The following is a 17,857-nucleotide window of genomic DNA, read 5'->3' as shown; positions in this document are numbered from 1 at the left end:
CTGTTGCGAGGAAGGATGTTCAGCAACTCGCACCATCCAGATGTAGCTGTAGTAAATAAAGCTCACCGGAAGCCAGATGAAGTCTCCATAGTGTAGTATTTATTGCATTTGTATGTTAAAAGCTAAAATAAAATTAATCATAAAAACATATGACAATGGGTGCCACCGCCAAGACGGTATCAGACAGTGGTCTGATATCAGCACTAGTTTCTCCTCCTCGACCTGTTTTGTCCAGGATGTTATCAATGGGTCCTCTGGTGTCTGACGTCAAACTAGTTTATATAACCTCTCAAAACTGCTCAAATCACGGTGTCTCCTTAAAGAAATTGCAAACAGGAAGTGATCCCTTGGCCATTTTGTCTTGCAAAATGGGCGACGGATCACTTCCTGTTTGCAATTTCTCCTAGGAGACACACCGTGATTTTAGCAGTTTTAAGAGGTTATATAAACTAGCTTGGGTAAAAGGAAGGAAAAATTAGGTGAATAAAGGAAAATAAATATAAACTAGTGAAAGGTTCTGCTGCTAAACACAGAAGCTAGATACAAAGCAAAAAACAACTGTGGATAAAAAATGTGTAGCGATGAAAAAAGTCACATGTTGCCAAAATGATTAAAAAATAATTATAACAAAAACAGTGTCCAATAAAGGTGAATGAAGTTCATATGGGAAATATTCCCGCGAGAAAGAAAGATGTAATCCTGTGTTACTCCAAAATATGTGAAGACACACCACCAGTGAATGTAAGGGGAGGCTTACCAGCTAGCCTGTGACTGCCCTTTTCAGGGGGGTCAATACAGGCTCTGTATAGATACAGATGATCGTGAATGGTGTCCTGTGGAGACCTCCAGGAATGATTATTTATCTATCTCCTCTGTAACAATGGTCAGTGCAATCACTCAGGTGCTCCAGTGACAGGTGTTCCAGCACAAGAGAAGCAATGGTGATCCGGATTTTGAAAATTTAGTGAAGCCAAATGGTATAGGAAAAAAGAGAGAAGGCTTCCAATAGTGCAGACGTTATAAAAATGTATTGTAAAATGCACAATAGCAGCTAAAAAAGAAGCTCCAATCTAAATATATATACAAGTGTAAAATGTGATATCACAATTATAAGTGAATAAACTCATAAATTTGTAAACATGCAAATAAGTGAAAAAAGTTTGTGGTGTTACAAAAAAACGTGAAGTATTTAAGAGGACAGTTCATGTGACTTCAAAATAGTTGATCCACTCTTCCAGGGCTTCCACCACACCTCAGTGTTCAGTGCTCCAATCCCCCCTCACAGTGGACACTCACCACAATATTATGCCTCCCACTCTCGTGTTTGGCTAACGAGCTTGTAGTAAGAGTATCTCCAAGGTGTCACCAATATAAATCCCAGTGTCAAATTCGAGGATATTCCAAAATGATAATGCAAAAAAGAAAAAAAGAAAAAAGTGCACAATAGTGTAAAAACGTAAGACCAGATCAAAGTTATAGTGCTAATTTTAATTTTCAAATAATGAATGTATTTTATTTACTTAATGTATGACTATTATTGAAATGTGTGTAAAAACTGAGGATTGGTGGTCACGGGGACTCTCGAGAGACCGTCCCCTTATTTAAGATCAATTTTTTTCCCCCAGAATTTGATAATTGGTATTATGCCCACACACTTTCAATTTTTAATACTAATGTGTTAGTTTGGTTTTCCTTTTTAAAAAAAGTAAACTGTTGTGTGACATGTCAGTGTACCAGATGTACACTGCATCTCCGTCTGGGTTATTGCTGCGAAGATTGTCTAGTGGCTACGGGGTACACGTGACCAGTTGGCCGCGTCCCCCGTTGTTAGGACAACGCGGCACCCTGACGATAGCTCATGCTCATTCGTCATCCTCCGGCAGGACGATTGGACACAAGAGAAGCGCAGCATGATTGGTGCGCTCATCGCTGCTGGAGTGACGTGTGAGACGCTACACACAGCTCCCGCCCATAGATACGGCGATGCTCTCACCCCATTGGACGCGGTATCACACGTGACCGGGTGACGTTCTCGCTGTCAGATAGTGCGATACACACACGCAAGGTGCGGTGTGTTAATCGTCACTCTCTGATTTGATTCGCTGCTAGTGACCCTGAGCATATAAAAAAGAGGGGAATGTGGGATTCGGCCATACCCATGAATAAGACAGGAAGTCGAAACATGTCGGGGCGTGGCCTAATCCATGTGTAAAAAAAGTTCCAAGTTACATCTAGGACTGTTTGCAGCCATCTCTTAGCTGGTTTGAACTATCGAGTTAAGGAGTTATCGTTTGAAGTGGTGTGCTGTGCCAAGGATTGTGGTGAGATCATCCAGTTAATCGAGGGTCCGCCGTGACCACTGTTATCTGCAGTTAAGGAGTTTGAAGTGTGCAGTGATCTGTTATCACACAAAGCTGTTCTTGTGATTTCGTTTTGTGAGTGCAACTTTTGAAGGTTCATTTGAGTGTTTTAATAAACTGGTCTTACGTTTTTACACTATTGTGCACTTTTTTCTTTTTTGCATTATCATTTTGGAATATCCTCGAATTTGACACTGGGATTTATATTGGTGACACCTTGGAGATACTCTTACTACAAGCTCGTTAGCCAAACACGAGAGTGGGAGGCATAATATTGTGGTGAGTGTCCACTGTGAGGGGGGATTGGAGCACTGAACACTGAGGTGTGGTGGAAGCCCTGGAAGAGTGGATCAACTATTTTGAAGTCACATGAACTGTCCTCTTAAATACTTCACGTTTTTTTGTAACACCACAAACTTTTTTCACTTATTTGCATGTTTACAAATTTATGAGTTTATTCACTTATAATTGTGATATCACATTGTACACTTGTATATATATTTAGATTTGAATATTTATTTATTCTCACAGCGCTGTGGTTCTATATTGGCACTTGATGTACATTATATATTCCTTTATTTCACATACTATTTATTTTAAACAGCAGCTAGGCGCTTTAACTTCTTTCCATTTGGCGCAGTAGTGGGTTATCAGTCGGGCGCAGTTTTTGATACCCCAATCATCACAAAAAAGAAGCTCCGTTCGTGTCAGTACACGGGTTGCCATTTCGTGCATGCGCAGTGCAAAAAAACGGGACGCCCTACGGCCGTTTCGTCATAAATTGACATCATCGGGGGCACGCCCACGCCACTGAGCACGCGCTATAAATAGACATGAAGCACCAAAGAGAGGCGCTCCTATTTGTGCAGCCAGTGACTGACTTTAGGAGCTAATAACAAGCTCATGGGGCCAGATTCACAAAAGATACACCGTCGTATCTCTGTTTTAGGGCCGTTCTAACTATGCGACTGATTCATAGGGCCAGATTCACAAAGAGATACGACGGTGTATCTACAGATACACCATCGTATCTCTGACTTACACTGGTCCTATCTATGCGCCTGATTCATAGAATCAGTTACGCATAGATATGGCTAAGATCCGACAGTGTTATACTGTGTTACACTGTCGGATCTTATTTTCGATTTAAAAATGGCGCCGGGGGCGTTCCCGCTGATTTACCTTGAATAATATGTAAATCAGCGAGATACGCAAATTCACGAACGTACGCGGACCCGACGCAGTCTTCTTACGACGTTTCCGTAGAGGCTTTCCCGTCGTATACTTACCTCTGCTTTTATCAGGCACAGCCAATGTTAAGTATAGCCGGCGTTCCCGCGTCGAATTTGAATTTTCTAACGTCGTTTGCGTACGCCAATTCACAAACACGCGCGTCGCAAGTCACGCTCACGTCGAAACCACTGACGTCCTAGTGACGTCAGTGGGAGCAATGCACGCCTGGAAATTCCCCGGACGGCGCATGCGCATTTAAATCGGCGCGGGAACGCGCCTGATTTAAATAGTACACTCCCCCTAGCCGCGGAATTTAAATTCCGCCGGGGGATTTAGGATCCGCCGCCGCAAGTTTGGAGGTAAGTGGTTTGTGAATTAGCTACTTGCCTCTCAAACTTGCGGGAGCAGATCTTAAATCACGTAGATCAAGCGGATCTATAGATCCGCTGATCTACGTGAATCTGGCCCATAGAATCAGTTACGCATAGCTAGCCCTAAGATCCGACAGGTGTAATTGAATTACAGCGTTGGATCCTAGGATGCAATACTTCGGCCGCCGCTGGGGGGAGTTTGCGTCGTAAACCAGCGTCGGGTATGCAAATTAGCAGTTATGGCGATCCACAAAGGTTTTTCCCGTCGTTACGTCGTCGCAAGTTTTAGATTCCCGTTGCAAATATAGGGCTGCTATTAACATGGTGTAAAATTACTCCACCATGTTAAAGTATGCCCGTCTTTCCCGCGTCGCTTTTGAATTTCCTGGCGAAAGTACGTTACGCACGTCGCGATTCTCAACACGTCGGCGCGTTGTAATTTCGCGCAAAGCACGTCGGGAAACTTGCGACCGGAGCATGCGCAGTACGTCCGGCGCGGGAGCGCGCCTAATTTAAATGGTACCCGCCCCATTTGAATTGGGCCGCCTTGCGCCTGACTTGTTTACGATACACCGCCGCAAGTTTCCAGGTAAGTGCTTTGTGGATCGGGCACTTAGACTGAAAACTTGCGGCGGTGTAACGTAAACGAGTTACGTTACGCTGCGCCGCAGGTACGAGAATCTGGCCCGTGGTGTGTTATGAGCACATCAGGAACTAACGACATAGGCAATGAGAACTCACGAGTGACATCTAGTGGACCTTTATAAAAATGCACTGAAATAAACAATTAAAATGTGATCCACATGGGCTGTATTATCAAACCCTGCCACCAAATGGATAATAATAAAACTGCATTCATTAGAAGCTATGATATATAAACAGCCTAATTGCTGAAATACATTTTAAATATTGTTAATCTAAAAATCCAATGCTGTCAGATATATGATTAAATATATAAAATATATTTTATAAATGATAACTCTGATGCCGCATACACACGATCAGTCCATCCGATGAGAACGGACCGATGGACCGTTTTCATCGGTTAACCGATGAAGCTGACTGATGGTCAGTCGCGCCTACACACCATCGATTAAAAAACGATCATGTCAGAACGCGGTGACGTAAAACACAACGACGTGCTGAAAAGAATGAAGTTCAATGCTTCCAAGCATGCGTCGACTTGATTCTGAGCATGCGTGGATTTTTAACCGATGGTTGTGCCTACTAACGATCGTTTTTTTCCCATCGGTTAGGAATCCATTGGTTAAATTTAAAACAAGTTGACTTTTTTTTAACCGATGGTTAAATAACCGATGGCCGCCCACACACGATCGGTTTTCACCAATGAAAACGGTCCATCAGACCATTCTCATCAGTTTAACCGATCGTATGTACGCAGCATTACAGTATTATTAATATACCAAAGGAAGAGGGTGTATTGTTCCAAAATCACAAAAAAATCGCAAAAAAAATTATGCATAGAAGACAGTTGATGTCCCACTCCACATTATAACCTCCAGGGACATGGCAGCCGAGCCTATGTATCCAGCTGGTTTTGGATTTGGAAATGGTCCTTTTGCCATTGCCACCACGCCGGTGTGGAACATATTTTTCTAGGGCCATAAAAGTGGTACCCTTAGGGTCCCTGTTATGCTTAAGATCACAATATTTGGATACGTTGTGTTTATCAAATCCTGCCTTAAAGCGGTGGTTCACCCTCCTTCACATCAGTAGACCATTAAATTCGGCATCGTAGCGTGTACTCACTGTGCTATCGCTCATTGTAGAATCCGACTCCCGCGGGGAATGGGCGTGCCTATGGAGAGGGAGGATGATTGACGGCCGGCTCTGGCACGTCACGCTCCCCGAAGACAGCCGGAGTAGGTCTCGGCTCTTCACGGCGCGTGCGCACAGGCTATGCGCAGGCGCCGTGAATAGCCAAGCCTATTTCGGCTATTTCCGGAGAAGCGTGACGTGCCAGGGCCGGCCGTCAATCACCTTCTCTCACCATAGGAACGCCCATTCCCCGGAATCTTCAATGAGCCATAGCACAGTGAGTACGGGGATAAAAAATGTAAGACCGGCATACCGTAGCTCGCGCTACGATGCCGAATGTAATGGTCTAATAAAAAAAAACATTTTTTTTTTTTTAACAGGGTGAACCCCCGCTTTAATGTTTGTAATATGTTCACCCAGTCTAACTTGGAGTTGCTGGATAGTGCGCCCGACATACTCCAATCCGCATGGGCACCTGAGAAGATAAACCACACATTTGGTCGTGCAGGTTATGAAAGACTTAATTGGATATGTATTGCCAGTCCCAGACGAAGTAAAGCTTGTGAATCTTCTATCTTGGAGGGCATTTATCCTACAGGCCCTACATTTCCTGCAAGGATAAAAGCCTTTTAAATCTTCGAAGAAAACTGGACGAGTGGGAGGGTCAGGAACATTTGGTGCCAAATAGTGTCTCAGATTGGGAGCGCCCCTGAATAGAACCCTGGGGTTAGCTGATAAAAGAGGCCCCAGGATTCTGTCATTCATCAGTACTGCCCAATGTTTCTTGATGATTCTCTTAATGGCCCAATGTTGACTCGAATATGTGGTCAAAAAGGCTAAACCAAAATCTTCCCTATTCTCTAAAGCGGGTGGTCTATCACTAAGCAGATTAGAACCACCTCTACTGCCCACTTTCGCAATAGTAGAATGTAGAGATGTGCCATCATATCCTTTGTCAATAAATCTGGATCTCAAAATTTGAGCCTCCCTATAGAATTCATTGGGGTCAGTATAATTGCGTTTTAATCGCAAAAGTTGGCCCTTGGGTACAGCCGACAGCCAGGACGGATGATGACACAAATCTAATGGTATATATCTTTTCCTGTCTGTCGGCTTGAAGAAGGTGGATGTGACAATCACGCCATCCTCTATAGAGATATTAAGATCCAGGAAGTGTATTTTTATAGGGCTCATCTCATGGCTCAAAATAATCCCTCTGTCATTATTATTCAAGAGGGACACAAATGCGCCAGCCGAATCGGCATCCCCATCCCATATGCACAAGACATCATCTATGAATCGTTTCCAAAAGATGAATTCAGGTGGTCTGTTGTGGAGCACACTATCTTCCTCCCATTTAGACATAAAAAGGTTGGCCATACTGGGGGTAAACGTTGCCCCCATGGCCACACCTTTCACTTGAAGATAGTGTGTGCCATTATGCCAAAAATGATTATGTTCCTTTGAAAAGTCCAACAGCTCCATCACGTAATTGCATTGCGTCACGGAGATGTCAGAGTCACGATAGAGGAAATGTCGTACGGCTTCGTGTCCAAGTTGGTGAGAAATGGCAGTATAGAGCGATGCGGCATCAGCTGTTAATAGCATGTAATTGGCTTTCCACTCTATTTCTTTGAGTAGGTTAATAACATGCTTGGTGTCTTTGAGAAAGGAGGGAGTTCCCACCACCAGTGGCTGCAGGTAATGGTCAATATATTTACCTACACGTGAAGTAACCGAATCGATGCCACTGATGATGGGCCTTCCTGGAGGATTAATCAAGGTTTTATGTATTTTTGGCAAAATGAACATAACTGGCAATCGAGGTGCCAGAGGAACCAGATGTTCCTTTTCCTTTGAGTTCAGAATGCCCATATCATGGCCTTTCTCAACCAAATCCTTTAACTCTCATTTAAACTGATTAGTAGGGTCCGATGTCAAAATAGAATAGGTGGCGGAATCTGATAAAATCCTAGCCATCTCTTCAAAATAGGAAACCTTGTCTAAAATGACAATGGCCCCTTCTTTTTCGGCTGGGCGCACGACAATGTCCTTCCTATTGCATAAGGACTCCATACCTGACTTCAAATCCTGTGCAGATTGTTTTTTTTTAATGTTAAATTATCCAGATCTTTTGGTATATACATAATACTGTCAAAGTTATCATTTATAAAGTATATTTAAAAAATATATTTGATATATTTAATCATATATCTGACAGCATTGGATATAAATTCTTAGATTAACAATATTTAAAATGTATTTCAGCAATTAGGCTGTTTATATATCATGGTCTTTAGCTTCTAATGAATGCAATTTTATTATTATCCATTTGGTGGCAGGGTTTGATAATACAGCCCATGTGGATCACATTTTAATTGTTTATTTCAGTGCATTTTTATAAATGTCCACTAGATGTCACTCATGAGTTCTCATTGCCTATGTCGTTAGTTCCTGGTGTGCTCATAACACACCATGAGCTTGTTTTTAGCTCCTAAAGTCAGTCACTGGCTGCACCAATAGGAGCGCCTCTCTTTGGTGCTTCATGTCTATTTAGAGCGCGTGCTTAGTGGCGTGGGCGTGCCCCCGATGATGTCAATTTATGACGAAGCGGCCGTAGGGCGTCACGTTTTTTTGCACTGCACATGCGCGAAACGGCAACCCGTGTACTGACACGAACGGAGCTTCTTTTTTATACATCCTTGCAAGGAAATGGTCTGTAACTTTATATAGAGAGTTTTTTAGCTGCTATTGTGCATTTTACAATAAATGTTTATAACGTATGCAACATAGGAAGCCTTCTCTCTTTTTTCCTATACCATTTGGCTTCACTAAATTTTCAAAATCTGTATCCCCATTGCTTCTCTTGTGCTGGAACACCTGTCACTGGAGCACCTGAGTGATTGCACTGACCATCGCTACAGGGGGGATAGATAAATAATCATTCCTGGAGGTCTCCACAGGACACCATTCACGATCATCTGTATCTCTGCAGAGCCTGTATTGACCCCCCTGAGAAGGGCGGTCACAGGCTAGCTGGTAAGCCTCCCCTTACATTCACTGGTGGTATGTCTTCACATATTTTGGAATAACATTGGAGTAACACAGGATTACATCTTTCTCGCGGGAATATTTCCCATATGAAATTCATTCACCTTTATTGGACACTATTTTTGTTATAATTATTTTTGAATAATTTTTTGTGACTTTTTTCAGCGCTACACATTTTTTATCCATATAAACTAGCTTGACCTCTGACACTAAAGGACCCCTTGATAACGTCCTATTGGTTGAAACACATTGGGGAGGAGACACTAGTGCTTATGTCAGGCCACTGTCTAATACTGGGTCAGCAGTGGCATCCATTGTCATATGTTTTTATGATTTTTGTTATAATTATTTTTGAATCATTTTGGCAACATGTGACTTTTTTCAGCGCTACACATTTTTAAACCACATTTGTTTTTTGCTTTGTATCTAGCTTTTGTGTGTAGCAGCAGAACCTTTCACTAGTTTATATTTATTTTCCTTTATTCACCTAGCGCAAATTTTTCCTTCCTTTTACCCAAGCTAGTTTATATAACCTCTAAAATCACGGTGTCTCCTTGGAGAAATTGCAAACAGGAAGTGATCCGTCGCCCATTTTGCAAGACAAAATGGCAAAGGGTAAACTTCCTGTTTGCAATTTCTTTAAGGAGACACCGTGATTTGAGCAGTTTTGAGAGGTTATATAAACTAGTTTGACGCCAGACACCAGAGGACCCATTGATAACATCCTATTGGACAAAACAGGTCGGGGATGAGAAACAAGTGCTGATATCAGACCACTGTCTGATACCGTCTTGGCGGTGGCACCCATTGTCATATGTTTTTATGATTCATTTTATTTTGGCGTTTAACATACAAATCCAATAAATACTACACTATGAAGACTGGATTAGGGATGAGCCGTACACCCCCTTGTTCGTTTCGCACCAGAACTTGCGAACACACCAAATGTTCGTGTGAACTTTAGAACCCCGTTAAAGTCTATGGGACTCGAACATTTGAAATCTAAAGTGCTAATTTTAAAGGCTAATATGCAAGTTATTGTCCTAAAAAGTGTTTGGGGACCTGGGTCCTGCCCCAGGGGACATGTATCAATGCAAAAAAAAGTTTTAAAAACTGCAGGTTTTTTTCGGGAGCAGTGAATTTAATAATGCTAAAAGTGAAACAATAAAAGTGAAATATTACTTTAAATTTCGTACCTAGGGGGGGGTGTAAAGTTAGCATGTGAAATAGCGCATGTTTCCAGTACATAGAACTGTCCCTGCATAAAGTGTCATTTCTGAAAGGAAACAAAGTATTTTTAAACCGGACTTGCGGCTTTAATGAATTGTCGGCTCTTGCAATTCAGAGAGAAATTCGGCGAACAGGCAATGTTCGAGTCGAACATGAGTTCGACTCGAACTCGAAGCTCATCCCTAATCTGCATGGTGCGAGTTGCTGAACATCCTTCCACACAACAGATGGCAGATGTTCTTTGAGTGCGTGTTTGCTGTTGTAACGGCAGCCAGCTTTTCCGGTGAGTGTCCACTTTTTTGGACTTTATTTCAATGTGCTGTCCATTTATAACAGTATTCTCATCTCATCCATGTTCATTTGCTTTTGGCGATACACACTTTTTCTTAAGATTATTTATAAATCTGGAATATTACTGCGCCGCCACACCACAGTGCAGAGATACATCTTTTTTATTTCTGTAGATCTAATTTTGTTGCTTACTTTCTTAATAAATGTCCCTCAAAGTTTAGTGCACTGCATTTTCCAGCCACTGAAGCTAATATCTGATGTTTAGAAACCATAAGCCATTCTCTGGTGTAAGTAAAAAATTGCTTTCAAGGAACTTAATCACTGATTTTCAGACCATCAATGGCAATCCCAGTTTTCTAAGCAGGCATCCCTATCATCCACTGAAATATTCATAAAGCAGGGGCTGTTGTATAACTGTTTGACTGGTACCAGCAGTGGGCGGTATAGTCACTGTCCCTTTACATGGGTATACCAGCCAGCATTCCTGCTGCCTTGGGATGGTAATGTTATTGAGGATTCATTTTAAGAAATAAAAAAGTTTCAAAATAAAAAAACATTAGTAATTTTTTTGTCTTTAATTACCTTTATTTATATAATTATTACAATATACAAGTATAGTAAAAGACTTACCAATATATGATAATGACACGTTTCTTGTGGGGGGACGAGCAGTCTTTTCTATAAAATAATTAATAAAGACACTGTAGCATTAATAAAATTCAACAAATGTAATTGCATTCTGCTGGTTAACAAATTGACACTGGTGAAATATACTGTACAGTGTATACTGTCTACCTTTATAGCCCTATGGAACAGAGAAACTTTTACATTTCCACTATGGCTCTGTGTATTCATTGCTAACTTTGTCATTACTATAAACAAAGTAATACTTGCATTGTGTTTTTGGGGACAAACTTGCTTTCTTTTGACATGTTTGTTCTGCAACAATTATTTAATTTTCATTTTAAAAAATAGAAAAAAAAACACCATCATTTGTCCTTTTTAAAATTACACTAAAATATGTTTTTGGTAAAAAGCATAGCAAAGTTATCTGCAAATTAAAAAAAAAAGATTTTTTTCCAGTTCAGATAATTAAATTTTAATGTGACAATTATTTTTTTTTTATCTCACTTTACTAGTGTTCCCTGATGTCACTGATGAATGAACGGTTATATTGATATTGATTGTCAGCTAGTAGTGTAATATATGCTCCCTTGTTTACTACTACTGTATATACTAATATACTACTCTAGCTTGTACCTCCCCCAGCCCCCCCCCCCCCCTTATATACTTTTATTTTTTACAATAAACACATACGTACACAATTAAGAGAGTTTGGTGTGATACATTTATAGACAAATAAAAAGGATGTGATCAGGGTGACATAGTTGGAGTGGGGGGGGGGGGGGGTGAAGATATCAGGAGTGGTAGGGATCTAAATAAATGTGTTGCTAATAATTTGGTATCTGGGGAATGAAGAGCAATGTAGGGAGAAGAGAAATCCAGAAAAGAAGAGGAAGAGGGTAATCGATAGAAGACGAAGAGAGCTGACGTATTCATGGTGCGATATGAGAAGTATAGGGCATCAGGACCCTCCTTTTTAAATGTTTTTATAACCTCACGTGTCATGTCTGTATGTGAGAATATAGAGCTGTATTGATGCTGTGTTTCTTTATTTACGTGTGATTAATTAATAAAAAAATAAAAAAAACAAGATGAATTTAAAAAACAAATAATGTATATATTAACAGTGAAAAAAAATCTGCAGAAAAATAATAAACAATGGGATAGTTGGAGGATGGATTTAAAGTGTTACTAAACCTAAAAAGTTTTTTACCTTAATGCATTGTTTGCATTAAGATAAAAAAAACATTTTTAGTTTCTCTGTGCCTCCCATTCCCTGTATGAAGCGGAAGAGAGGGGAGAAGAGATCAGCGCTTTTTATTAAGGAGTTTAGTAACACTTTAACTAGGGCTGATTAGGGTTAACTAGGGTTAATAAAGGGTTAAATAGCAATACATTACATTTTTTAAATTGCTTTATTTTTGTAATGTTTCTTTGTTGCATACATGTTGTAATCTTATATCTGCATATGCATGAAATAGTAACTACAGCTTAGCACAGTGGTTAGCACTTCCTCCTATCAGTACTAGGTTCGTCTGTTTGAATCACAACCAAGGCACTACCTGCCTGGAGTTTGTATGTTCTCCATGTGCCTTTGTGGGTTTACTCTGGGTACTCTGGTTTCCTCTGACACTCCAAAGACATGCTGGTAGGTAAATTGGCCTGAGGGGGGCATAGCATGGAGTCCATGAGAGCGGCTGCTTAGACCCAGGCTCCAGCTCTATATTCTCATTCTGCAGGCATCCTGTGGCAAAACTTCTCTCAAAAGGCACCAAATCCTTCCTAAGCAAGCCAGTGAACAAATACGGGCCACCTGCACCCCAGTCCATGGCGGAACAGCTAGCTAAGTAACGCAGGCAAGATCACGCTAATCCCCGGCCATGCACACAGCCACTCTGCAGCCTTACCTTACCTCAGCACAGTTCTCTACACAAGGGGTGAGTGACTCTCTGCCCACCGCTTTTCGCACCCAGGCTGACCACCTCTAGATTCCCCTACATGCTCTGGAGAATGCAATTCGCCAGGCCCATCTTCAGATGAGCCCACTCTGGCTGAAATCATGCTGGCTATAAAATACTGTAAGGCCTCCCTCACAGTTCAAATGGAAAGCATCCATATTGATTTCTCCCTACTGAAGCAAGATGTGGAAAACCTGTGAGGGAGGATGGGGGGAGAAGATATCAGCTCCCTGGAGGACACAGTGCACCCCTTAGCTATTGTCCACATGGCTACTGATGAGCCGGTGACCCTCAAAGCCAAGTTAGATGATGTGGAGAATCGTTCTCGCAGGAATAACCTCAGTTTTGTGGGGTTCCTGCCCTGAACGGTTTCTTCATTCCTGGCTGCAGGATGTTTTGGGATGGAGGTGCTATCTCATGCCTTTGTGATTGAACGTGCTCCTCACTTGGAGGCCCCTCCAAGATCCTTGATTGCAAAGATCCTCAGTCGCTATCCTGCGTCTTGCTAGAGAAAAAGGGGCGCTCAAGTTTAATGGTAACAATATCTCCATATACCCTGACTTCTCAGCTGAGGTTCAACGTCAGCCCATATCCTTTGCAGCAGTGAAAGACTGTCTCTGCACTGAAGACCTACCATATGCAATGTTCTTCCCTGCTAAGCTGAGGATCATACATGAGGGTAAAGCTCACTTGGACTGCTCCTTTCCAAAGGAAGCCATGGTCTAGTTGGATGCTCGCTTTGGAAAACAACCCAGACAACGTCGCAATTGATACTGCTTTCTGAACTTCCCTTATCTCTCCCTGCCCTTATGCTCATTCTACCTGCTGCTTACTTGAGCATTTACGGGATATCTTATCCCTCTGATCAACACCTAATCCCCTACTACTGTGGATATCCTGTGGAATGCACTTTTCCTATCCTTCCCTACTTGGTGCTATGCACTGCTCATGTTGCAGAACTGGTGGATGCCTTAGACGGTTCTACTACTTATTCTCCCTGACGTTAACTCCTGTTCTGCCTTATTTGACTGTTGCCATTTGTGCCTTATATTACAGGTGAATCCCATATCCTACAGGATGGAATCCTACACCTTTACCGGGAGCCTTTCTGGACCCACTACCTCCCCCATACCAGTTGGTGGTGAGGCCACTGGTTTTTATGTTCCCTCTCGTAACTGTTGCTGTGGGGGTTTCTGTTTAGGGAACCAAAACTCACTATATTTGGAATGGTTGATCAGGGTTGGGGGGTAGGGTTTTTTTGTTGTTTTTTTCTTTAAGCCCTTCTCACATTCTAGTTGCTGAGAATGACTGGACTTATGTTTTTTTATGCTGTTTTTTATGTTCCTATTGGTGCTCCTCCTCTGATGATACTGCACATTCATCCCAGCTTCTACTATGAGCAATGTAATATATATCGTATTGCATTTATTCATGACCTTTCATGTGTTGTTATACTTTGTATTGTTTTTTTATGGCTAAAACGTTAAAACAGATTTCTTGGAATGTCAGGGGTCTGAACTCACCACAAAAGTGGTCCCTGGTATTCTCCTTTCTTAAAAAAAATAAACCCCATTTTATCTGTCTTCACCCACCTCACCAATGCAAAACTGCGGTCCCTTAAGTGTCTCTGGCTGGCTACACAGTAATACGTCACACACAATAACTACTCCCATGGGATCTCTATCCTGCTAGCAAAGTTCCTCCCAAAGGACATTCTGATGGTCAAGACTGACTCAGATGTGAGATTATAATTAATATTTGTATTTTCTCTACAGTTTTTACACTAGTTAACATACATGTCCCTCCTCCATCCCTTGGTCCACTACTATACGTTGGAGACTTTAATGCTGTACTTGACCCTGCCATGGACCGCTTGAGTGTGAGGCCCTATCTCTCATTTGTTGACTGGACCCAAGTGTATGCGATATAGTGGTAGAAGCACCCAGATGAGCATCACTTTTCCTACCACTCTGATTCCTTTGACACCATGGGGCTGATTTACCAAGCCTTTACTCCATGACTCATGGAGTAAAAGCAGGAGTAGCAGCCGTTTTGCCATTTACTAAAGAAATACGCTGCTAGTGCAGTGTATTTCCCTAGTTACTAATGTGCTCCGTGCGCCCAGGAGAGGGTGCATTCTGCACCAGTACAGACCTGGCGCACGGCACATTGAAATGTAAATTGCGGGGGTTTGGGCGGGAGTTTATTAGGGGGGAGGTGGGGGGATGCAGGGGAAGTGAAGTGACATGTGTTTGAATGTGTTTGGCGGGCTGAATTGAAAGGGAAAGTGTTTTCTGAAAACAGATCCCCGTACGCTTGCACAGTGCGCCTGAACCTCGGGAGGTTCATTTGCATACTGGGCATGCGCAGAGAGAAATTTCGGCGCTTCCCGTGCGCCTTGTCAGTACGCCGTGAAAATCTTGGTAAATACCAAGCGGCGTACCCGTGAATGCGCTGCGTGACGCGGCGCACGGGAATCTCCGAGCTGTTTTCAGCCATGAAGGGGAACTCCGCGCCAAATTTCAAACTTGAAATCGGCGCGGGTCCCCCTCCAGGGCTACATTAGGCTCTTAGGCTTGGTCCGGAACGTGAGGGGTTAAACCCGCGCCGATTCGGCGCGGGGGTCCCCCCCCCAGATCCAAACCAAGCCCTCATCCCAAGCACGCAGTCTGGCCCGGACAGGAATGGGGGTGGGGACGAGCGAGCGCCCCCCCCCTCCTGAGCCGTACCAGACCGCATGCCCTCAACATGGGGGAGTGTGTGCTGTGGGGGAGGGGGGCACTGCCCCCTCACCCCACAGCACTCTTGCCCCCATGTCGATAGGGACAATAGCCTCTTCCCGACAACCCTTGCCATTGGTTGTCGGGGTATGCGGGCGGGGCTAATCGGAATCTGCGAGCTCCCTTTAATAAGGGGGCCCCCAGATGCCGGCCCCCCACCCTATGTGAATGAGTATGGGGTACATCGTACCTCTACCCATTCACATGGGGGAAAGTGTAAAGTAAAATAAAACACCACACAATAAAATATTTTATTAATCTGCTCCGGAGCCCCCCCTTTCTTCTTTAGCTCTCTTACAAGGGGGGGTTTCTTCTCTCCCGATCTTCTGCCGGGACCCTGGGCTTCGGTGATTTCTGCCGGGGGAGGGCGCCATCCCTCGGTCCTCTCCGGAGCCTTCCGCCGGATGCCCCCACCCCATTTAAGCTCTTTTACATTAGGGGGGCATCCGGACTTCGGGGTCTTCTGCCGGGGGATGGCGCCTATCCCCCGGTCTTTCCGGTGCCTTCCGCCAGGGTTCCGGTCTTCCTGGTCTTCTGCCGGGGGTGCGCCAACTCCGCGGTCTTTTCTCTTCTGTCTTCTCTGCTCCCTCTTCTGCCTGGCTCCTCCGCGGAGCCAGGGCTTTCTTCCGTCTTCTTTCTTCTCTCTTCCTTCTTCTGCCTGTCTCCTCCGGGAGCACAGGGCTTGTCTGCGCTGTCCTCTCCCTTCTCTTCCATTGGATGTTGACACGACGAGGTTCCGCGCTGACATGCCGTGTCAGCGGCGGGCATGGACTTATATAGGGTAATGCCACCATGTGACCTCAACCCATGTGACATCACATTCCCATCATGCCCAGGGACCTCGTCGTGTCAACATCGAATGGAAGAGAAGAGAGAAGACAGCGGAGACAAGCCCTGTGCTCCGCGGAGGAGACAGGCAGAAGCGGAAGGCATCGCAGAAGCCCGCGGGTGTTGCCCCCGGCGGAAAACACCGTAGAAGCCCGGGACCCTCCCCCAAAGGCAGGAGCCTCACTGGTGAAGGGGGTCCCGGTGAATTACGGCGCTGAAGACGGGGGTGGGGTGCCAGTGCACCCCCCCCGCAGAAACCGTCGAAGCCCAGGACCCTCCCCCAAAGGCAGGAGCCTCACTGGTGAAGGGGGTCCCGGTGAATTACGGCGCTGAAGACGGGGGTGGGGTGCCAGTGCACACCCCCCGCAGAAACCGTCGAAGCCCAGGACCCTCCCCCAAAGGCAGGAGCCTCACTGGTGAAGGGGGTCCCGGTGAATTACGGCGCTGAAGACGGGGGTGGGGTGCAAGTGCACCCCCCCGCAGAAACCGTCGAAGCCCGGGACCCTCCCCCAAAGGCAAGGAGCCTCACTGGTGAAGGGGGTCCCGGTGAAAGACGGCGAAGCCCGGGGCCTAATGTGGTGGTGGGGGGCCCCGGCAGAATACCCCCGGCAGACTAATAAATTAATTTATTCATGTGTGGTGTTTTATTTCTTTACATTTTTTTCCCCAGGTGAATGGGTAGGGGTACGATGTACCCCCATACTCCTTCACATAGGGTGGGGGGCCGGAATCTGGGGGCCACCTTATTAAAGGGGCCTCTCAGACCAACGGCCAGGGTTTTCGGGAAGAGGCTCTTGTCCCTATCGACATGGGGACAAGAGTGCTTTGGGGTGGGGGGGCAGTGCCCCCCTCCCCCACAGCACACACTCCCCCATGTTGAGGGCATGCGGTCCGGTACGGCTCAGGAGGGGGGGCGCTCGCTCGTCCCCGCCCCCATTCCTGTCCGGCCAGACTGCGTGCCTGGGATGAGGGCTTGGTTTGGATCTTGGGGGGAACCCCACGCTGGTTTTCGGCGCGGGTTTAACCCCTTATGTTCCAGACCAAGCCTAAGAGCCTGGTATGCACCTGAAGGGGAACCCACATTTTTTTTTTTTTGGGTCTGGAGTTCCCCTTCATGAACAGCGATTTGTCATTTACCCATGTCAGTCCCCCCCCCCTTCAGTTAGAACACACCCAGGGAACATATTTAACCCCTCCCTCGCACCTAGTGTTAACCCCTTCCCTGCCAGTGGCATTTTTAGAGTAAGCAATGCATTTTTAGAGCACTGATCGCTAGAAAAATGCCAATGGTTCCAAAAAAGTGTCCGATGTGTCCGCCATAATGTCGCAGTACCGATAAAAATCGCTGATCG

At 44.5% G+C, this 17,857-nt stretch overlaps 1 protein-coding gene across 3 annotated transcripts in view; it reads right to left on the bottom strand.

Moving 5' to 3' along the window:
* LAYN (layilin) overlaps positions 1-17,857 on the bottom strand; it is an 86,050-nt gene that overhangs the window by 12,727 nt on the left and 55,466 nt on the right. For all 3 annotated transcript variants that reach the window (XM_040325398.1, XM_040325396.1, XM_040325399.1), the window contains one exon: positions 10,946-10,993. In XM_040325398.1, the coding sequence (XP_040181332.1) occupies positions 10,946-10,993 (48 nt within the window). The remainder of the gene's footprint in view (positions 1-10,945; positions 10,994-17,857) is intronic.

The sequence above is a fragment of the Rana temporaria genome, chromosome 10, assembly GCF_905171775.1.
Source record: "Rana temporaria chromosome 10, aRanTem1.1, whole genome shotgun sequence".
NCBI lineage: Eukaryota > Metazoa > Chordata > Amphibia > Anura > Ranidae > Rana > Rana temporaria.
The sequence above is the reverse complement of the archived record's forward strand: the minus strand, read 5'-3'. Positions and strand labels throughout refer to the sequence as shown.